General features: G+C 42.0%; 1 protein-coding gene across 1 annotated transcript in view; it reads right to left on the reverse strand.

Annotated features, from left to right (window-relative positions):
• Positions 1-24,232, reverse strand: part of fus (epithelial splicing regulatory protein fusilli) — a 422,179-nt gene that overhangs the window by 348,519 nt on the left and 49,428 nt on the right. Inside the window, exon 2 of the mRNA XM_080277953.1 lies at positions 11,772-11,915. Within this exon, the coding sequence (XP_080134079.1) occupies positions 11,772-11,915 (144 nt within the window). The remainder of the gene's footprint in view (positions 1-11,771; positions 11,916-24,232) is intronic.

Here is a 24,232-nt window from a genome sequence, read left to right on the forward strand (position 1 = left end):
GAGGAAACAGAAGAAGCACAAGGAGAAAAAAAGGGAGGTAGGGAGGAAAGAGGGAGGAGGAAGGGAGGCGAGAAGGAAGGGAGGAGAGAAGGGAGCGAGGGAGACTGACGCTGCGGAGTGGCGAGGAAATTTACGTGTGTGTGTGTGTGTGTGTGTGTGTGTGTGTGTGTGGACTGTTTTTCCTTTAATATGTTTTAGCAAATACACGATAAGAATAAATAAATAAATAAACAATATCCCATCCACTCTAGTTAACGCACAATTTCCTCTGTCGCTCTAATTATCTATCAGTCTTTATATCTATCTATCCAACTATCTGTATGCGTCTATCTATCAATCTATCAGTCTGTCAGCAAGTCTGTCTCATTATAAGTCAATGCAGGTGACCGCAGCCAAAACACTTCCAGCCCTGCCTATCCCACCTGTACTTATTAATTACTCTGCTTACGGAAATAACATGATTTATCCGTAACTTCACGCCTCACAGTAAAGACAATCAGGACAAAGCGATTTTATATTCAAGGCTGCTATGTCTTTCCCTCAGCTGAATATAAAGGCTTGGAATTATGTGGTATTAAAGAGATCACAGTTGTTTGAGGGCTCGTTATCTCTCTCTCTCTCTCTCTCTCTCTCTCTCTCTCTCTCTCTCGAGCTGTTAACATCTGACAAATCTGCAAGAAAATTATGCTACGTCTAAATCCGTCGTCAAATTGTTATTGGCTATGTTGTATGTCTCTGACTTAATAGGTGGGAGGAGTTTGAAGGTTAGAGAGAGAGAGAGAGAGAGAGAGAGAGAGAGAGAGAGAGAGAGAGAGAGAGAGAGACTTCAACGAACCGGTAGGAAATGATCTAGTAGTGGCCCCTTCACCCTCCTGAGAGAGAGAGAGAGAGAGAGAGAGAGAGAGAGAGAGAGAGAGAGAGAGAGAGAGAGACTTCAACGAACCTGTAGGAAATGATCTGGCACGGCCCCTAAACCCTCCTGTGTGTGTGTGTGTGTGTGTGTGAGAGAGAGAGAGAGAGAGAGAGAGAGAGAGAGAGAGAGAGAGATTTCAACGAACCTGTAGGAAATGATCTGGCACGGCCCCTAACCCCTCGTGTGTGTGTGTGTGTGTGTGTGTGTGTGTGTGAGAGAGAGAGAGAGAGAGAGAGAGAGAGAGAGAGAGAGAGAGAGGGAGAGAGAGTAAATGATCCAGTAATAACCCTTCCACCGTCCCGATAAGGTGACACGAAAGAGTAATGATGATGGCTCAAGAAGGTCTGGGTTATTTCGGACCTCATCATCAATCACTCTCTCTCTCTCTCGTCTTTAATAGCTCTCTCTACACCATCATCAATCTAATCCTGTTCATCTCTATCATCAATATCGGCAAAGTTATTATCCTGATCTATCTTAAACATCCTAACTCTGTTCTTCATCATCATCATCATCATTATCATCACCATCATCATCATCCTATCTTTATTCACAATTATCATCATTATCATCATCATCATCATCATCATCTACCTTATCATCCTTACTCTACTCATCAACATCTTACCTCTATTTATCTTCTTCTTCTTCTTCCTCCTCTTCCTCCCCCCCCTCCTCCTCATCATCATCATCATCATCATTATCATCATCCACCTAATCATCCTTACTCTAATCATCATCATCATCATTATTACCATCATCATCAAATTATCATCATCATCATCATCATCATCATCATTATCCACCTAATCATCCTTACTCTACTCATCATCATCTTATCTCCATTCATCTTCCTCACCATCATCATAATCATCATCATTACCATATCCTAATTTATCATCATCGTCATCCATATCATCACGCTCATGACTATCCTGATCACAATAATCACTAAGAATAAACAAGGTAGGATCCAAGAATGAGACAAAGACCACTTAACGTAGTCTGCTTAAGTACACCAAGTTTACAGAAAGATTAGCCACTTCAATAATCATTCTTTTAAGCCTTCGAAGTTCTTGGCTCCATTTCACAAGCAAACCATCCATTTGTTATTATTATTATTATTATTATTATTAGACTTTTAGATTAAACAGCAAAAAAATTAGCTATATGAAGAGAAGAGACAGCAAGTTAAATTTTTGCATATGAAAGCAAGAAATAGGAATAAATGCAGTTGGCTAGGTGGACTGGATAGCCCATGTCAAAAATAGGGCTAGACCACGAGGGGAAAATAAGGCGAAAGCTAAATGGATCCCAGCCTACCATATAAACCCACCATATGCTTTCATCCTTACTGTTTACTTTAGCTATCGGTAGAGGGGTGTATAACAGGCTAAATGGATGATTGTTTCTCTTACGTAATTACCCAGAAAGGTCATTACCCTTCATGGAAAGATCGTGTCTAGTTAAGCTTCTTGTTATTGTCAGGGAAGTTTGTATGATTAGATATTCATGGACTTCTTCCTTTTACAAATATCCACTAAGTTTTAAAAAGTAAGGAGATGTTTATTCTGCTTTGTTTATTTATTCGTGTGTGTGTGTGTGTGTGTGTGTGTGTGTGTGTGTGTGTGTGTGTGTGTGTGTGTGTGTGTGTGTGTGTGTGTGTGTGTGTGTGTGTGTGTGTGTGTGTGTGTGTGTGTGTGTAGAATGCGAGAATGGTGCCTCCTCCTGGGCTGAACCGCTCCCTTAAGTGCGAGAATGGAATGATATCTACAGGGATGATCGACCTTAAGGACCTTAGACGCTGGGGTACGTTATAAAGGGCGAAGATTGAATGATAAAGAATTGGATTTCCACCTTAACTGACAGACCGACTCCCATCCCCTGTCTTACCCTCCCTCCCTCTCTTCCATCCTCCCTCCGTCTTTCCCTCACCCATTTCTCCCTCCCTCTCTCTCTCTCTCTCTCTCTCTCTCTCTCTCTCTCTCTCTCTCTCTCTCTCTCTCTCTCTCTCTTCCGCACCCACATTCCTTATCTCTCGCCTTCTTTCCATCCTTCCCCCTCGCTTTCTTTCCCTCCCCCCTCCTCTCTCCCATAATCCTTTCTAAACCCATTCCTCTTTCTCTTCTTTGTCCTTCCTCTCCGCCCCTTCCTTTCTCTCCTTCACCGCTCCTGCTGTCTCTCACCCCCCCCTTCCCTACTCCCCATCGTCTCGGCCTCTGTGTGTGTGTGTGTGTGTGTGTGTGTGTGTGTGTGTGTGTGTGTGTGTGTGTGTGTGTGTTAATATTGTCTCTAACCCTTTCACTACGAGGCCTCCCTTAAGCTAAACAAAATCGTCTGTATTTAGGGTCGCTTTTTAGGTGTCACAAGAGACTCCGTAGCACACCTTCCTCAGCGAATTATTTTCCATATTACACCTTAACATTTTCTTGTATAATATCTATGTAGTTTTAAAGTGGACGTGGTTTTACATCAATAACGTAAAAGATGGTAATTTTTTTTAATGCAAGAAAGAAGGAAGCAAAGGCCAGTCCAATAAGCAGAATAAATCGCTATGGAACAAGTGCTAAGAAATATCCGTAGATAATTATAATACAACCCGTAGTGAGAGGAAAATACATAAAATTTCACCAGTGTTATGTTAAGCCTAATATTGCTCTCCCTTCCACAGTTGAGAAGAATTATTAATTTTATCAGATTCATTCCAGTCCTTGTACACCGCGACGGGAATAGGAATGATGGGAAGAAAACTAAATATTATACCGTAAACATAACACCATCATTTTTAGGTGTAAATTGGAGTTATGATGATGATGATGATGGTAACTGATGATGATGATGATGATGATGAAGGCAATGGAGATGGTGATAAAAATGATGATGCTGACGATGACCAATACGATGATGAAGGCGATGGTGATGATGACGATGATGATAATGATGATGGTTATGATGATGATGGTGATGATGATAATGACGATGAACAATACGATGATGAAGGCGATGATGATGATGATGTTGATGATGATGAAGGCGATGATGATGATGATGTTGATGATGATGATAATGATGATGATGATGATGATGATATACCAGCCGCAACAGTCAAAGAGAAAGTCGCAAAGCTGTGCCACACAGCGCTGACAGATGATAATGACAGTAATGGTGGGAGGCGGCCTGTAAGAAGTTATTATAGGAGCTAAGATGCAGGCAAATTCTTATTCTTGTGTGTGTGTGTGTGTGTGTGTGTGTGTGTGTGTGTGTGTGTGTGTGTGTGTGTGTGTGTGTGTGTGTGTGTGTGTGTGTGTGTGTGTGTGTGTGTGTGTGTGTGTGTGTGTGTGTGTGTGTGTGTGTGTGTGTGTGTGTGTGTGTGTGTGTGTGTGTGTGTGTGTGTGTGTGTGTGTGTGTGTGTGTGTGTGTGTGTGTGTGTGTGTGTGTGTGTGTGTGTGTGTGTGTGTGTGTGTGTGTGTGTGTGTGTGTGTGTGTGTGTGTGTGTGTGTGTGTGTGTGTGTGTGTGTGTGTGTGTGTGTGTGTGTGTGTGTGTGTGTGTGTGTGTGTGTGTGTGTGTGTGTGTGTGTGTGTGTGTGTGTGTGTGTGTGTGTGTGTGTGTGTGTGTGTGTGTGTGTGTGTGTGTGTGTGTGTGTGTGTGTGTGTGTGTGTGTGTGTGTGTGTGTGTGTGTGTGTGTGTGTGTGTGTGTGTGTGTGTGTGTGTGTGTGTGTGTGTGTGTGTGTGTGTGTGTGTGTGTGTGTGTGTGTGTGTGTGTGTGTGTGTGTGTGTGTGTGTGTGTGTGTGTGTGTGTGTGTGTGTGTGTGTGTGTGTGTGTGTGTGTGTGTGTGTGTGTGTGTGTGTGTGTGTGTGTGTGTGTGTGTGTGTGTGTGTGTGTGTGTGTGTGTGTGTGTGTGTGTGTGTGTGTGTGTGTGTGTGTGTGTGTGTGTGTGTGTGTGTGTGTGTGTTTCCTTCACTCTCTCATTTTCACATATTATCTTTTCTTTTTTCTAATCCTTCCCTCATGTTTTTATTACCTCTTCGACTCATTTCTTATTGTCATCTTTATTTGTCCTTTCCTCATTCATTTTCACTGTTTTCCTGTCTTTATTCTTGGCCTTTTCCTATGCTTTTATCCCATCTCCTATATTCTTTTATTCTATCAACCTTTCCTCCCCTTTCCTTTTTATCATTTTTTACCCTTTTCATCTCTTGCTCTCTCTCTCTCTCTCTCTCTCTCTCTCTCTTGGGGGTCTATCACAGTTCCTTATCTTTACTCCTTTCTCACAGTCACTCCTGCCCATCTTCTCTCGTTTTTAAAAATAATATTAATCCTTCCACATTGTTTTCCTGCCTTTTCTCTTCTGTTCTAATTTTTAATACCACTTCTACACAACTCTTCCTTTTCCCTTGCTTTTCCATCCTTCTCTCCTCTATTTTTTAATCTCTGTCTGTCTGTCCCTCTCTCTCTCTCTCTCTCTCTCTCTCTCTCTATTTCTTCTTACATTTTTACGTCCCTCACTGATTCATCTCTTTCTCCGGCAGTACACCATTCTTTTCTCTCTTTCTCATTTTCCTTTCTTTCCACCTGTCTGTAAAGATTAACTCCTTTTTCTTCCTCTTCTCTTGCTAGTGATTCCTTAAAAGATTATCTCCTTTCTTTGTCAGTGTTTATGTTTTTATTCTTCCTAAGTCCTTCCTATATTTTCCGTATTTTTCACCTCTCTAAGCTTCACTTCCTTCTCCTTTCCTCCCTGTCCTACTTCCTTATATCTACTTTCCACACAGAATCCCTCCATTTTCCTGTCTCTTCTTCCCTTCTTCCCTCCCATATTTTTTTCCCTGTCACAAAAGATTCCCTTCTCCTCCGTTAGCATTCTTTCTTTTCGTTCCTCATTTTCTTTTCTTCCTCTTGACCACTCTGTAAGAATCCCTACTTTGGTCTTTCTTTTCCTTTCCTCCTCCTCATATCTTTGCTTCCCTCATAAATTCACCTCCTTCTTCAGCAGTTCCGTCTGTCTTTTTTCTTTCTCCTTCCTTCCTTCCTTACTTTTCATCTCTCTCAAATTCTCTGCTTTATTTTCTTTCTTTCTTTCCTCGCTTTATTTCAACCCTGCCCCCCATATTTACTTCCTTCTCCGGCAGTATTTATTCTGCCCCTTTGTTTGTTTATTTGTGTCTCTCTAAAATCCTTCCTTCCTTCCATCCTTTTTTACTTCCTTCCTTCCTTTCTTCCTTCCTTCTTTTCTTTCTTTCTTTTTTTCTTTCATTCATTCATGCATTCCTTTCTTCCTACCTACCTACCTACCTACCTTCCTTCCTTCCTTATGACAGCAGGTGGGGAAGGGACGCGTGTCAACAGTGAGGGAGGAGAGTCAACATGTGGATACCCGACCCTCCATACCACACTACCCCACGCCACACCACACAACCCTATACCACACTACACCACACCACACCTTAGAACAAACCTAACCACAACATACCACAATACACAACATATCACATCACACCACACCACACACCACCACGCAACCCTATACCACACCACACCACACCCAACCACACCACACTACCCAGGGATTTACTGAACACGAAGCATACATTTACTGAACAAGAGGTAGGTCGCTTAGTGAACAGAAGTCAGATATTTGTTGAACGGGCACCACATATTTTCTGAATAGAGGTTAAATGCTTGGTGAACAAATACCAGTGAACTGCTGAACAGAGACTGGACTAGACCTTGAATGAAAGAAGAACTGGGCTCTTTGCTTCAGTTATCTTTTCCTCTGTACAGTATCATCAGTAACACTTGTAGTAACGTGATAGCTTTCTAACATAAAAAAATAACAATTTGCTAGCTTTCTAGCACTAATAATAACAAATGGGTAGCTCTCTAACAATAAAAAATAACAACTTGGTAGCTTTCTAGCATTAATAATAACGTGGCAGCTATCCAACAGTGAAAATAACAACTTGGTAGTTTTCAAACCGTAACAGGAAGACCATGTTCATAGACCTGCGGCGAAACTACTGCAGTCAATGTATAAGAAGTTTCTTCGAAACTCATGGAATATGTGAAACTATTCTGTAATAAGGCATATCAGTAAGCTGCGTCAGATGATGCGACGGCTGACATGTCGAATCAATTCAAAGTTTCAGGCTGAGCAACTTTGTAATTAATAAGAATATCGCTCACAGCTCTCCAAGAGCAGATATTCGAACTTTCCTTGAGGGAAAAAAAAAATCCCCCAGGTGTACCACTTATAAATCTGTCCGCTTCGCCGCAGGTAAAAATGCCAAACTGGTGGCTTTCTAACATTACAAACAGTAACTTTGGCTTGGTAGCTCTAACGGTAAAAACAGCAAACTGGCAGCTTTCTGATTAAATTTATGGAGGCACAATATGTAAAGAGAATATATTCATGATTACCAGATTTGGAATTGGAGATATATTCGGATCAACAGACTGACCGGCGCCCAGTGAGCTTCCAATTACACACCAAATAAAGAGCTGAGAATAATTTGGTCCACGATGATGGCGGGTTATAACATTTAATAAGTTAGTTCCCATCACTGAAGGTGGCGTTTGGCAAGTATCTCACACTCATGCCAGATGCCACCAGACGCTCCAATGTGTCAGTGAGAAACATGACCGTATTGTAGATGGAATACTTTCACAGCCTGTCTTCTTAACGTTAATAGCATTTTGTATGTTATTTATGCAGAGTATGGTGATGTTTGAAGGAATTGCATAACAAAGAATAGGACGATAAGGTGTGATAAGCAAAATGAATCGCATGCGAAAATGTGTTAGGGAGCTTCCTTAACCGGCGAGAATGCAGGCCCAAGGTAAAGTGTTCTGCATGGAATAGATTTCATAGCAACTCTTCAGGGCCGGTTTTAGAGGGGGGCACGGGGGGGCAATGCCCCACCAAATTTTTCGATTGCCCCCCAAATGCAAACTATCAGTATATGATATGCCCCCTAGCTACGCCTTTGTGCCCCATCAATATGTGTAGCTGCCCCTCAAAGTGGAGCAGTCTAGAACCGTCACTGCAACTCTTCCTTGACCATAATTTCTCATATTATTCCTTAACACTCTCTTTTATGCTATTCATTTGTTCTCCTTTATGCTATTTATATCGCATTAATATCGACATAGGTTGCATAAATATAATAAGTGAATATTTACGTGATTTTCACCAAAACAATCAGGTAAGTACGAGGTGCCAGCAAGCCCACTCAGCTGACGGAAATATGACTGTTATTATTTTTATTTTATTTTTTGGGGAGGAACAATTTTGCTGGCTCCTGGCCTTTGGTTCCTTCTTTCTTGCTTAAAAAGAAAAAAATCTGGGTTGGAGATGAGACTGGAGGGAAGCTGTGGAATGCTCCAAAGGGTTCTTGGAGTGCAGCGGCTATGTAACTCAAACCTAGTGCTGGTGTTGCCTCTCCCAAGGAAGACAATAATACGATGATGATAACGAAAGAGAATGAAGGAATGATCATCACGAGATACAAAATACAGAGTACATTCCCATTTTCCTCATGACAAATAAGTTACTGTACACTCGTTAAAAGGGCGCTGAATTTCGCCAACCCATTCCCGGTACAGACAGAGAAGTGTCACAGAAGAAAAGACAGATTAACGACTGATTTATTCTTTCTTACACACCATATCTTTGCCATTACCAGCTTCGTGACGAGTGTGTATGTGTTGTCCTTGGTGTTCCTGCTGTTCCTTTATAACAGTATGCTGCACAAGGCACTGGTCATTTCTTTCACGGACACGTAATCATGCACATTTCCTTGAACATACTAACTCCTTATATACCGCAACCTTTTTCTTTCTTTTTTCTTTCCTTTTTCTTTTTTCTCCCACCAGATGAAACCACGACTTTTTTTCTTTCTTTTTCTTTTCTTTTTCCTCCCACCAGTCCATACCACAACTTTCTTTTCCTTTTTCGTTTTTCTTTTGTGATACCAGACGATTTTATTCGGCTGAAGACAATTCCCAAATTTTAGATACAGGCACCATCATCCCCTTAACTACTAAAATGCTCTCCTACACCGAATAAAATCATCTGGTATTAGCAAGAACAAATTTTTAAAAAGACATCGTATTTGATCTGATCGCTGTTTGAGGCACAGGGAGACGGTACTGTTGGAATGCAGAGAAGATCCAAAATTTTATCATGAAAATATATACAGAAAATTATGAAAAATACAGGCGAAAAAAAGAGAAATGGATAAGTCAGTGAAACGTGATAGTCGTCTAGCCTACACTTCGATCTGATATAAAAGAAAACGAAGGAAAAAAGAATAAGAAGTAGTAGAAATTAATTGTTAGTAAATAGAGAGGAAATAGGTAAATGGGAAGGGAAGGAAAGACCCATCTACATTGCACCGAAGGAGAAAGGAAGAGGAAAGCGAAGGAAACACATGGGAATAAGAGATAGAGCTGTAGGAAAGGGAAGGTGAAGTTTTTTTTTACCCTCCTGCCCTTACAATAGCTTTCCCTCCTCCGTACCACGAACCTTCGCTTCCCTTGCCTCCCGTCTCCCCTACCCTTCTCTTCCTTTACCCCCTCTCTTCCCCTATTCCTCTCCTTTCATGCTCCTTCCTCCCCCTCTCTTCCCTTAGCCTTCCCTTGCCACATCACCATCAACATCGTTATAATTATCCTCCTCCTCCATATATTTCCTTCCTTTATCTCTTATCTTCACCTACCCTTCCTCTTCTTTGCCTCTTCCTCCTCTTTCCATTTACCCTTCTCTTTCTTTCCTGCCTCCTCCTCCTCCTCCTCCTCCCAAACCCCCTCCTTCCCTTACCTAATAATTATTCAGCCACTCAGCCCTCCGCCCTTCTCCCTCTTCCCCACCCGCCCTGCTTCTCCTCCCTTCCTCTTCCTCATTCACCCTCATCCACGCCCTCCTCCCTCTCACCTACCCATCTTCTCTCTCCATCTCCCCCTCTCTTTCTCTCTCTCTCTTCTCACACTTTCCTCTCCCTCACTATCCTGCTTCTCCCTTCCTCTAATTCGCCTTTCTCTTCACCCATCTTGACTATCTCTCTCCATCTCCCTCGCTTACCCGCCCTACAACTCCTCTTTCTCCCTCTCCCCCGTTTGCTCTCCCTATGACTTCCCCACCCATCTCCTTTCTTTTCCTCATTCACCCTCGCTCTCGCTCACCCTGTCCCCCTTCTCTCCCGTACCGTCCCTCCTTTCCCTACCCTCCTTCACTATCTCGTCTCTTCTTCTACTTTCCTCACCATGCCCCGTTGTCTGTCTCCCTCACTATCCTGTCCTTCCTCACTCCTTCACAAATCTTGCCTCTTTCTCACCATTTCCCACTGGCCTGCTCGTCCCTTCCTTTCACCCACCATCCTCTCCATCCCTTTGCCACCCTCCTTTCCCTCCTTTACCCTCGCCTCCGTCCCTCTTACTCATCCACTTCCCTTTGCCTTTCTCCCTGACACAAAATCCTTTCCCTCCCTCACTGCCTCTCTTCCCGACGCGTTTCCTTTCACTTTCGTCTGCTATCCCGTTCCTTCCCCGTCACACAATTGTCGCCACACCCACTATAATAAGCACATCATGACTTCCTCCACCTCTCCACAATGATCAGCACTGAGATGACGGTACCTGCACTTCACTCACGTCAACACTCACTTTCATGCTGATTGAGGGAAAGGAATGGTGGTCATCGAGTGTCAGTTCATCTGGTTAAATTAAAAGGTCTCTCACGAAGCCATTTGCTGACATGCATTCTTGCACCTCTAAACGAATATATATGCTAACTACGTCTGGGGTATATTGCTATCTGTGTGAGTAAAAAAGCAGCAACGCCTACAACAGAGTAATGAAAAAAAAAAAAAATAGGAAGAGGACTCAGATTTCTTGTACGATTCGCCCATCCCGGGTTTTCATACTTCTGACTGACGGCTAGCATACCAGAATGTTTCTTTAATGCAGAAACAAAGAACCAATGGCTGACAGCCCGCAGAAAGCTGCCCTTTTTCAATAAAGGTTTCATACAACAGAGCGAAACCAAGGCACGCTGAGTACAAGATACCAGAACACACTGCGTTTTTAAAAACTGGATGTCCTAGGTAATGGAAATAACACAGATGAGGCATGACCTGGAACTGACCAAATGTAAACGTGAGTGCAGAAACAACAAATGTTCCATATTCTTCCGACAAAAACAGATCTTATTTATAAGAGGCAAACCATCTGAAACCTACACGTGATTCTGTTCCCAGGATAATAAGGAACTTCTCAAATACATACAGGAAAACAGCTATAAACTGAATACAGGGATAAAAATATTAGAGGGCTGGGTGGGAGTGTGCAAGAATAGTACTGAACATGTCGATGGTAATGATAATGATACGGTGCAAATCGGTTAAGATAGGAAACGTACGCTGAAACTGGAGATGACTGTGGTGAGAGGAGACACGAAACTTAAGGTAATGGTGACGGTATAATGATACGTGAAACAAGAAGAGATTATCTCACAGACCTGCGAAAAACTAATTATACATCAGTTGATGCAACAGCTGATGTGTCAGATCAACTCAGATTTTCAAGCTGAGCAACTTTGTATTTCATAAGCGAGTTGCTAAAATGACCCCTTGTGTTGAAACTGAATATCGACGATTACAAAATTTCAAGCTAAGCAACTTTGTATTTCATTAGAAAATTGCTCAGAGCTCTCCGAGAGCAGATGTTCGAACTTTCCTTGAAGGAGGAAAAAAAGAAAAAAAAGGATCCCCCCAGGTGTACCGTTTATAGACCTGTCGGCTTTGCGTCAGGTAATAATGATTCGTAATTGAGTTAAACAGCCAGGTCAGTAGGCTACTTACCGAATCGATGACGTTCTCTATGGGCTGACCATTCTTGACCTGGTCCTCTGTAAGGCCAAAGTCTTCCCGGCACTGCTCGCCCAGGACATTCTCATTGATGTCCTCTGTGGCGGGACGCACGATGTACTGTTGTTCTGTCACCATCTGAGGGAGAAACGGGAGGGTGAGCTGCGGCGAACAAAACGAAAAAAACAATAATAGTACAAGCAACAACAATAATAACACCAACAATAATTATCATACAGCAAGTGAGGTGCATTGCGATGAACACTGTCAGTATCAGTAACAATAACAATAAAAACATCAGCCATAATAGCAATAATGTTAATCAGATACAAAGCATCAATGATATTAATCGACAGGATACAAACACATGCAAGCGTGAGGAAGGACACACTACCAATGTCCTCTCTCGGTGTTTACCACTGCTTGGAAAACGACATCAAAGAATCAGAGGACGCACATCAGGAGTCCAACGTGCCACTACCGGGTCACCGTGGCTCTGTACCGCCCCATAGTCCCAAATATCGAAGGGTTGTACAATTAAGCCTGTGACCGCGGTGGGGAAGGCAGACACCCATTTTTTTTCTTTTCATGACAATTTTTGCTACACGTGATTCAGATCAAACGTGCCTGGTTTCTCTATATCATACCTCACTGCACTCTGTATTGTGGGATGCAGGCTAACCAAATTTAACAACCGCAAACGTTCCAATAATGACCGTCAAAATCTGTGGGCTAATCTACATCTCGATCTCAGGCTTCATGACAGGGGCCTACGTAGGGAAAGAACGTGCGTTGGTAATCATATGCTCTACCTCTGTGGAAGCATGTGGATCTTGTGAGAGGGCCAGAAACAGAGGTCCAAATCTGTCTTTAATTTTGGTACACAGCAAAGGTGAGGTGGAGGGATGGAGTGGAGGGGTATATGAGAGAGGCGGGTGTGAGCTGGGCGCAGGGCAGTGAAACGGCGGGGGACTGGGAGACATGGAGGAGATTTCTTTGTGGCCACCCCTTACGGGATTAAGGCGTCTGGCAATAGATAGATAGATAGTAAAGAAATCGTCAAGGCATTGTAATGATAAGTATATAAACCACAGTAAGGGATATCACGGAGCTGTGGAACAGTGTGAACAACCCTCAATAAAACACAAGCTGGTGGTCACAATTACAAGTGTCGTAACTCCAATTTGTTTTTCCAGAAGGGATAAGGCTTCATGCATAAAGAAACTACCCATGTCTCACGTTCCTCCTCCAAAAGGCAAATCTTAATTGTGAGAGGAAAATCATTGTAAGTTTGTTTGTATATATGGTCTTTGGATACCAAGAGTCTTCTTAAATATAAATAATGCATCCCTAAGATAAAGTGAAAAAAAAAAAGTCAAAAATACTGCAGGACGCACTTTAGGCGACACAAGAGCCTTAGCAGTTCCTCTTACTTAGCGATTTATTTATCTTAAAATTCTCCTTTTCATACCGAGATAGTTTGCATCACTACATACGAGGGACAATGAGAAGTAATGAGAGAATAAACCACTAAGGAAGAGGTGTTAGGAATCCAGAACTTCTTATAATACAACCCAGTGTTTGAACCCAGCCAGATTCCCCCACCCCCTCACCCCACCTACCCCACCCTCACCCACAATCCGCACCCTCAACCCCCACCCTCCCCCACCCCCAATCCTACCCCCCCCTCTCATGCGGCAAGGAAGCAGGAAGTAAGGAGCCCCCCCATCTTGCGGTCGACATGCTACGCTGGAGGAGGAGGAGGAGGGGGAGGAGGAGGATATGAAGAAGCAATTATGATGGAGTAGGAAATGAAAAAGGAATGGTAAATGATGATGATGATGATGATGATGATGATGATGATGATGATGATGAGGAGGAGGAGGAGGAGGAGGAGCAGGAGCAGGAGCAGGAGAAGGAGGAGGAAGAGGAAAATAAGGGAGAGAGGGAAAGAAGAAAATCTGAGAGAATATATAGAGGTGAATTAGACAAGGAATGAGGAAGAGGAAAAGGATGATGATGATGATGATAGAGAGAGAGAGAGAGAGAGAGAGAGAGAGAGAGAGAGAGAGAGAGAGAGAATGGCGTGGAAGCCTAAGGGTAAGTACTGTAAAATAAACAAGGGCACGAGAAATACGTACATTCACTATGAAAATACAATATTTTTCCTTCTACAGAAAATGGTACGTGGATGAAATATAAGATGTGAATCAAAAAATTAATAAACAAACACACACGCACATTTCTCAAGGCAAACATGACCACCGTGACGCACAAGCAAGCAAGCCAGTGAGGATGGTAACACACACACACACACACACACACACACACACACACACACACACACACACACACACACACACACACACACACACACACACACACCGTATACAAACATGTGGGGAGGCGGTGGCTCAATCGGTAGAGAGGTGGCCTGCAGTCCTACCGGATCGAGGGTCAAATCCCCGCTGGGGCAGGGAACAGTTTAAGGATTTGAATTTCATAAAAGCAGGCTTTACTGATCTACCAGAAGACCCGCCGACAAGTAAAAATATCCCCACTAATACCAATACACGAGTCCTGTATGAGACAGCCCTGGCATACATTCAATATTGACGGTGGGTGTTAGCGCCGAAGTGGTGACATTTAGAGGGGTATGGTATGTAAGAGGACTATATACTGAGCCTTCGGAGCAGGCTGTGAAGCCTGTATATATATACATACAAGTACAATACACATCCGCAAATGCACATGTAAAGTCTCTCTCTCTCTCTCTCTCTCTCTCTCTCTCTCTCTCTCTCTCTCTCTCTCTCTCTCTCTCTCTCTCTCTCTCTCTCTCTCTCAGGGTTCATTCGACAAAGAACCCCTAATAATGTTGGTTCGCACGTCGGGCCCTCAGGGTCACACAGTCACCTACTTGATGGTGATTTATGTATTTATTAATTAATTGTTTATTTATTAATGCTCTCTCCAGGCGATTTAATAAAGTCTGGGACAGTTCTCTTGTAGTAAATATTAAAGAGAGATCCGTCTGTCCCTTGCTGTTCGAGAAAACTCCCTTGAAATTAAAAAAATCTAGAGAGAGAGAGAGAGAGAGAGAGAGAAAGAGAGAGAGAGAGAATCTTCCACAAAATTCCGATCCACGCGACCGTATAATTTGCGTAAGTTTCATTCCAGTCCCAGTGATAAAGCACTTAGTCTTGCTACCGTCAGACAATTCTCTTAGGCTTACTGAAGATGTGTAGATGTAACATGTTTGGGAACACAGCAGTAGCAGTAGTAGTAGTACAGTAGTAGTAGTTAGGTGGCATCACACGAAGGCGTCCCGATCCAACCGGTAAAAACGAAATACACAAAAAATTGCTAATTGAAAAGATCTTATAAGGAAAGGCGATGAATAAATACAAGACTAGTTGTTGAGTTTGACGAGGCTACCCTACGCTTGCATACCAAGCAAAAAAAATAAATAAATAAATAAAATAAAATAAAAATCTGAGCTGATCTTGTACCACAGACTAAAGAATATTTTATAAGGACTGCCAAAAAACCTGACTGAGCCGAATATGACGGTGGTTTGATGAGTGATGATGCTGGGGGTTTGGAGTAAAATTAGGGGGCTTTGCGGCTGAATTGGGGGGTTGGGGAGTTGCATGGGGGTATGAGGAGGGAGGGAGGGAGAGGGTTGAGGGTTATTAGATTGGGGGATGGGAGACGAGAGGATGATGGTTTGGGGAGAGAGCGTAAGAGGGAGGAGGGTTTAGGAGGGACGGGGAGTGATTTGAGGAGGGAGGGAGAGTGTAAGAAGAAAGGAGGGGTTCGGGAAGGTGTAGATTTGAGGAGGGAGGGAGGGTGTAAGCAGAAGGAAGGGGTTTGGGAAGGTGTAGATTTGAGGAGGGAGGGAGGATGTGAGAAGAGGGAAGGGGTTTGGGAAGGTGTACATTTGAGGAGGGACGGAAAGGGGTTTATGAGAGACCGTGGGGGTGAGGTTTCGGTAGGGTTTCGGGAGGGCGGGGGGGAAGAGGGGTGAAGAGGAGAAATCTGCGTACTGTGAGGCATGTTAGCATCGCACGCGTATCTTTTTTATTTTTTTTTAAATAATTTTTTTCACATTATATACCGGTAACTTCAGCCCACACTAACCTATCTTTAACAGACTAACCTAACATGACCTAGCCTAACTTAAACAAATCCACCGTAACCTAACCTACCTTGAGCACACTAAATTAACCTAAGAACCTAATTTTAAGGGCCTATCCTAACCTAACTTAGCTTCAACAGGCCACACTAACCTAACGCAACCTAACTTAACCTAACCTAACCTGACTTAATGTCTAACCTAACACAAATCGACTACTATTCGGATTTTGCGGGAGAGTGCGGAGAGAGGGAGACCGGGGAGGAGGGACGGGATGGAGGAACTGGAGCGAGAAGGTGCGTGTTTAGGGAAAGATGTGACTGGTTGTGAGGATGGAGGTTGTGGGAGAAGTGGAGGGGAAGGGGGGAGTTGGGGGGATGCGGAGAGGGAGAGGGGAAGTAAGGGAAGGAGTGGGGGGGGGGACTTACTCCAGGTCACTGCACCGAATACATTATCCTAAACCTTTCTTTTTTTTCTTTTTCTTTTTTTTTTAGGAAGAGAGGGGAAATTTGGAGGAGAAAACGAACACAGTGGGAGAAAACGAACACAGTGGGAGAAAACTCTTCAGTGCAGTGAGGTACTGATTCATTTATTCTTGTCAACATTAGCCAAGTTTATCCACATCAACAGACATTTTTGGAACCAGAGGAGTTAAATCAAGCCTTCGTTAACCCCGTCAGCCACAAGAGGTCTTCCCAAAAGCTGAATGAAATCGTCTGAAGGTAGGAAGAAAGAACCAGCAGAGGACGTCACCAGCCTTAGGAGTACGGGGTGGGGGGTTCTTCCTAAATAAAATCGTCTGGAGAGCAAAATGTGGTGGAAAAATCGTCAGCATTCCAGGGAGGTTAGCGAGCTTGTTCTTACCCCTTAACTACCACGACGTCCTTTGTGCCTGATTCTCGCAACCACCAGAGAATTCTACTGAGCGGACAAGGTATTTTTCGAACTGGTGATTTTTCGACCTAGAGAGACATTTGAAACTGGAGAGACTTTTGAAACTGGAGAGACTTTTGAGACTGGAGAGACTTTTGGAACTGGAGAGACTTTTGAAACTGGAGAGACTCTTGAAACTGGAGAGACTTTTGAAACAGGAGAGACTTTTGCAACTGGAGAGACTTCTGGAACTGGAGACTTTTGAAACTGAAGAGACTTTTGGATTGGAGAGACTTTTCGGACTGGAGAGACTTTTGAAACTGGAGAGACTTTTCGAACTGGCGAGATTTGTCGATCTGGAGATACTTTTCGAACTGGGGAGACTTTTTCGTACTGGCGAGACTTTTTTAAACTGACAAGACTTTTTCGAACTGGCAATACTTTATCGAACTGGCAAAACTTTTTCGAACTGGAGAGACTTTAAGAACTGCGGAGGTTAGATGCAGTCTTCATAAACCCCTTCAGAGAGTTTTTTTTTTTTTTTTTAACCTAACTGAATAAACTCGTCTGGACACACACACACACACACACACACACACAAATGAAAGGGTTAAAACTGAGTACGCTAAGGGGTATAAAAATCTCCAATATTTGTCTATCATTTACGGAACTCCTATACATGGACTCGACCAGCTGCATCACACATCACAACGCAGTCAACAACGATATGGCGCTGTTATTCGTAAGTTTTGAAGATTTCGTGACACTCCTTCCTTAGCGATTTATTTGGAACATTAGGCCTTTACTCCTTCACTACAATGACGCTGTTTTCATTTTTTTATCTGGCTCTCACAAGACGATTTTATGAAGCTTCGGAGAGGTCGTTCGAACAGGGGGATCTGTGTCTGGCTTTCCTTAATTCCTTTACTTTATATTATCTCCTCCCGGGCTGAATAAAATCGTTTGTAGCAGCAAGAATTAAATACATAAGACGTTCCCTGGCTCAAAACTATGCTCCTTTCACCTTGACTTGGCCCAGGTTGTTGTTTTTTTGCAACTTATTTCACATAGCTCAATGGCTGAATAAGCCACTAATGTGGCTCAGCATCCTTTCCATGACACTTTTTCGTGACTAACATCAATTCTAGTGTTATCATTTACAGTTCAGTATTCAAGATGGAGAGATGGTAATTTTATGCCAAGTTAGAGTAAAAAGGGTATAGTAACATCTAGTAGGTTGATGATGCACACACTTTCAATATCAAGAGGGCATAACGAACACACAGGAAAATACTAAAGTGTAAAATAAGTAAAATAAATCATTTAGAAAGGTGTCACGAAGCCTCCTGTGCCAGTGAGAATGTGACACAGGCCAGACACGCTCCATCATCGTCATGTACAGTTGCGAACACCAATATCGATCCACTCCATGACGATAAATAATGGGACAGTGAACAATAACTTTCGATAGCCAGTGAGGCTATATTCGGGACCCAACAAATTTTTTCAGAGTAATGTGGAGAGTTCCATAATAGTTCGCCTAAAAAATGAAGCGCAATTTATGACCGCAACTGTACCTCAGAATTCCCCCTTGGATACTTGTGGCAAGCTTTCCCTTCATCGATTTGAGCTCTATCACGTTCTCTGATGACGGCTCGTTTGGGTTATTCTTACAATTTCCTGATGATTTTCCTGAACTCAGAGAAGACTTATGATGGAAGAGTTCAAAATATATCATTCTCTCTCACTCGAAAAGTCTCTCCCAAGCTGAGCATAACTGGTGATAGCAAGAGTAAATTATATATATATATATATATATATATATATATATATATATATATATATATATATATATATATATATATATATATAAATCGTGATAGTGAGAGTTAACCGCACGAGAACAATGCCCATAATAGATATAATGTGTAATGGATAATATGATGAATTTATATAGTATCCATTTATGTATTTATCCATTTATTTTTGCTATAGTCAGATGATTTATTTAGATTACAGAAGACTATTCGCAGAAGGGGTTAGAACTTGAGTAACAGGCTCCATTAACGCTTTCTTAAGTACAATGCCTAATCTTATTCTCGCTACCCTAAGACGATTTTTCTCAGCCTATAAATGTCTTCTTAAAGTAAGGGGGTGATTAATCCTCTGAATACGCAACGTCCTTCCAAAGTTGAATAAAATCGTCTGGTGGAAGTAAATGTAATAAATCGTCCAGGTAATGAAGGGATTAGGCTACACCGAGGCTTCACCTGAGGGACCTGCCTGTTGTCCTGCCCTAAGATATCGGCTGTAGTTTGAGGCTTTGATGTTTTTTTTTTCCTCATATCATCATCATATTCATCATTATTCAAAGTTCTTTATCGTAGGCTACTAAGCTTTCATACTTAAGGCAAGCAAAATAGTCACACTTCCCTGAGCAGCATTACGTGAGCAATAAACCCCAACCATTCCGCAGATTTAAACCCTTGTGTTAAACCCTTGTGAGTCAAATTCGGCTGGGATGTCTTGATAAACCACACCACCAGATATCCACTTATTGGTTCTAATATGCTTCCCCAAGTTAGCACCATGTAGCCAACTAAAATCGATTTCTGTCATATATATCTTTACCTAATTAACCAAAGCGTCTTGTACTACATTCTGGTGTCTTGTTGGCTTTCTGTCTGGAACACGAAGATTTTATTATGTTCAAAAGCTACATAAACTAATATGATGAAGTCGATTAACTGCAATTCCTGTCGTATACATCTTTACCTAATTCCCCAGAGCTTTTAGCACTACAGCTTAAAGCTTTGTATATTTTCTGTGTGGAATATGAGACTGCTAATATATCTCCCCATACTGACAACATACAGCCAATTAAAGGCATTATCTTAGACCAAATATCTTCAGCTAATTTAGAAAGACTCTCATACTCTGGTCACACGTGTTGTTAAGTTTCTGAAGGGAATAAAGAGAAGGTTAATACGTATATCGGTATTTCCACATGAACTGTTAAACCTCAGGGAACGACTGATCTATTTTACTCCTGTTATTAGAGGCTGCAGAGGGGCGCCTTCTCGTGGCAGTACTGATATAACTGGACGGGTACACTGCCTGGTTATGTAAACGTCTCTTAACTCCCTCCCTATCCCCTGAAAGAAGGCTGGTGGACTGCAGGGAAAGGTCAGCTTCAGTATGCAGTCAACGGAGTTCATGCTCAGATGAACTTGGGACAACAACAAGAACATCATAATCATCATAATTAATCACATCATAAACAACAATAACAACATAAACATCACAAACAACATGGTCACATTCAACAACATTGTCATCAACCTCACCATAAACAACAACAACATCATAATCTGCAACAACAACAACTGTGGCTGACGCAAAACTAGTTTCCTTACCACAGGGAAATCTCCCGAGGCCTCAGGGTTAACAAGCCGTAGCGGACCAGAGCCAATTCCTGTCTTATATATTCTCATCCAATTTAACGCAGCTTTTGGTTCTGTAATTAAATATTTCGTGTATCTTTTCTATGGAATGTCAAAAATTTAATACATCTCCTCAAATCAACATGACGTACCCATTCACAGTCAATTCCTGTTTATTTATCATCAGATTTAACGATATTTTTTGTTCTGTAGTTAAAACCTTTCTGTACTTTCTCTACGGAATGCCAGAAGTCTAATGTATCCTCCAAAATTAACGCGATGCACCCGATTAGAGTGGATTCCCGTCGCACTGTGTATGCATCTAATCCCGCCCACCTCTTTGTACCGCACTGACGTGTGTTATTTACGGTACGATGGCAGACGGGAAACTGCTGTGTGTGTGTGTGTGTGTGTGTGTGTGTGTGTGTGTGTGTGTGTGTGTGTGTGTGTGTGTGTGTGTGTACTTAATAGTGTGGATGATAAGGACAATCACCTCTGGGTACAAATGCCTAAGGTTCGTTTTACCAGTTCTACTAGAGTGGTGGTATTTGAGGGAAGGTGTGTGTGTGTGTGTGTGTGTGTGTGTGTGTGTGTGTGTGTGTGTGTGTGTGTGTGTGTATGTGTGTGTGTGTGTATGTGTGTGTGTGTGTGTGTGTGTGTGTATGTGTATGTGTGTGTGTGTGTGTGTCTGTGTGTGTATGCGTGTGCACCTGAGTGTATGCAAAAATGTCACAAACTCAGATTGCTATCATTCCTTATTAGTGACGCACCACATATTATGAAAATCCCGGGCTCTATTCAAGTTTTATATCATCAGATCAAGACCACCATCAATTTCAAGGCAAACTGAGCTCATCAGCATATATCTCCTGCTGTATAATAGAATAAGGGGCACAACAGTCTAAACCTGGATAGACAAAGATGCCTGACTGTGAACTGGTCTGGGATGGACTTCAAAAACACTTACAATCGAATCTCTGTCGTAAATTTTCGATGCTCTCTTTGTATATCGCAACCGTTATTGCCTCCGCCCACGAAGCTGGAGGAGGTTATGTACTCACCTATGTTTGTCTGTTTGTTTGTTTGTCAACACGATATCGACAAAAGTAATCTATAAATTTCAATTCAATTTTGTGAATGGGTGGGCCATGTGCCAAGAAAGAATTTATTAAATTTTGAGGCGGATCCGGAAATGGCGGAGATATGCGCTCTCTGGGTGCTTTCTAGCTATTATCATTATTATTATTATTAATTATTATTATTATTATTATTGTAGGAAGAAATAAGAGAGTGCTGGTTAGCACTGGGATTAACAGGTCAACTTATGGCACTTGCCTTTCATAGCTAAGATTTGTTTCTGCAGGAAGAACGAAACTGCAAAATCTGCATCATCTGTTCTTCCTGCAATAAGAATTCCGAGTTACCGTATCAGAAAATTATCATATCCCTGCTGATTTATATATTTTTTCTGTCTCCTGACGATTTTATTCAGCTTCGGATAGAGATACCGAACTGGAGGCGCTGGATATTGCCTTCATTGACCTCTCGACTACCAGGGGACTCTTAAACCGTGTGTGTGTGTGTGTGTGTGTGTGTGTGTGTGTGTGTGTGTGTGTGTGTGTGTGTGTGTGTGTGTGTGTGTGTGTGTGTGTGTGTGTGTGTGTGTGTGTGTGTGTGTGTGTGTGTGTGTGTGTGTGTGTTCATTTCCTCAGAAGAAGACTTTCCGAACTGGGGAGTCACGTATCCTTCATTACTAAACATCACTCCAAAATTTAATAATACCCATGAAGGTAGTAAGAATAGATAAATAAATAAATAAATAAAATACGCCATCGTAGAGACGTGGTTAATCTGAACAAAATCATCTGAAAGTAGCAAGAATATAACAATGACCAAAAATGACGAAAAATAACGAAAAATGACTGTGGTGCTGAAGGGGGTGAGTGTGGATGTGGATGTGGAGGGCTGGAGCTGCAAGTGGTGTGGGTGTGTGCGTCAGGTTGGTCTGGCTGGGGGACATGGCGGTCAGGTCCGGACTATGAGGTATACTGACCGCTCCCCTAAACCCCACCTACCCCACATGAAGGGTGGTTTGACAGACAGATAGACAGACAGATAGATTAATAGTTGATATAAAAGATAGATAGATGGACAGTAGATAGATAAGTAAAGAGAGATTGATAGACGGGTTGACTAAGTGGCTGAAAGAATGATAGATATATGGATACACACATACAGACAGACAGATAGATAGAAAGACGGACAGACAGATGAACAGATAAACTGATACAAATACCTGGTACTAATTAATATTCTCTCTCTCTCTCTCTCTCTCTCTCTCTCTCTCTCTCTATTTCCGCATTCCTTTATGCTCTTCATCCTATCTTGTTTCACTACCTCTTCATTCCTACATGCTATCTCTCATCTCCTCTTCTCTCATTTCCACACCACAATTGTTTCTCATACTCTGGTTATCTCACGCTGATATCTTGGCACAATTAATATCTTCCTTGTTATCTTATCTCATATTTTCTCCTTTCTGCTTGCAGTTTTTTTTTTTAATTTATTATTATCTTATGTATTCGACTCATATTTTTTTCGTATTTTGCTTTCGACCTTCCTTGCATATATTTTTTTTTTATTTATGCTGCTTCTCACTTGTTATATTCTTTTCTTTGCAATCATATTTCGACTTCTTTTCTTACATTTATTATTATACTTATCAGTTATTTTCCGGACATCCATAATTTATACCTTCTCGCATTTCCTTATCGCATTTCGACATCTTTATCGCATTTATATCTTCCTTTATCTATGCGGCCTCATTTCGGAATCACCACTTGCTTCTTTATCTTATTAGGTCTTAGCTGTATTTCTTATCTTTATTACACATTATAGTGGTAGGTGGGGGCGTTCACCATCCACTCACTTAATGTTGGGCTGCTCTCGGGTGACTGCCCTTTCCTCTCTTCTTTCCTTCCTTCTTCTTCTTTCTTTTCTTCAGTCTTTCCCCTTCCTTCTGTCTACGAGTGGCTCTACACTGAGTGACATGCCAAATGGTTTCCTGTACAACAGGAACCATTTATAATGCTGGGTGGTAACCATATGAACAAATTACGGAGCCTGGTGGTTTAGTGAGTAATTATGGCGTTCCAATCGGATTGAGCCTGTGCAGGTTTACATCCAAGGGTGGTCGGGGTTTATTGCTCACATAATGCCACTCAGGGATGAGTGAGACTGGTCACTCTCAACTTAAATGTCAGAACCAACTTGCCTTGCCCCGGGCTCCTAGGCTCCTCATGATTAGATGATGAATGAATGAATGAATGATGAATTACACTATTTTTCCTCGCCATTTTATTTGTTTTATTTATTTTATTTTTTTCTCCAATTCCTTGCTCATGGTCCTTCAACGCTACATCTCTTCACCTAATCTTGGCCCAGATTTTCATGCTATTGTAGCTTATTTCACAAATCTCAGTAGCAGAAAAATAATACTAAAGTTCTATATCCTTACCATAGCACTTCTTCATGACTAGCATTATGTTCTAGGGATAATCTATTATTATAACTCAGCTTTAAGGATGGAGGTATGGTAATTCTAGGCCAAGCTAGTGCAAAAAGAGGACAGTCTTTTTCTTTCTAACACTCAGCCTCTATAATTCTTCACTGGAGCTTCTCTAATAACTACCCGTGAACCTCTACAATATTTACTTAAGCCTGTATAATTTGTAACTGAGCCTTTACGTCTATAATTCTATCTTTGCGTTTCAGTATCCCTTGCTTTCTTCATTTCTTACAGTCTCTATAATCCTCCCTCTTGGTTCTACTGCTAGGCTTCTTTAACTTCCATCTCTAAAACTCACCTGTGTCATAACCTCTATAATTTCCGAGTCTAGAGTCTCTATAATCCTGGGTTTTACCGCTAGGCCTCTTTAATTTCCACATCTGAAAACTCTCTCATCTCTACCGGAGCCTCTATAATTTCTACCGCTGAGTGTCGA

This window comes from Coenobita brevimanus, chromosome 71 (assembly GCF_032717465.1).
Source record: "Coenobita brevimanus isolate Jiangsu-jjx chromosome 71, ASM3271746v2, whole genome shotgun sequence".
Classification (NCBI taxonomy): Eukaryota; Metazoa; Arthropoda; class Malacostraca; order Decapoda; family Coenobitidae; genus Coenobita; species Coenobita brevimanus.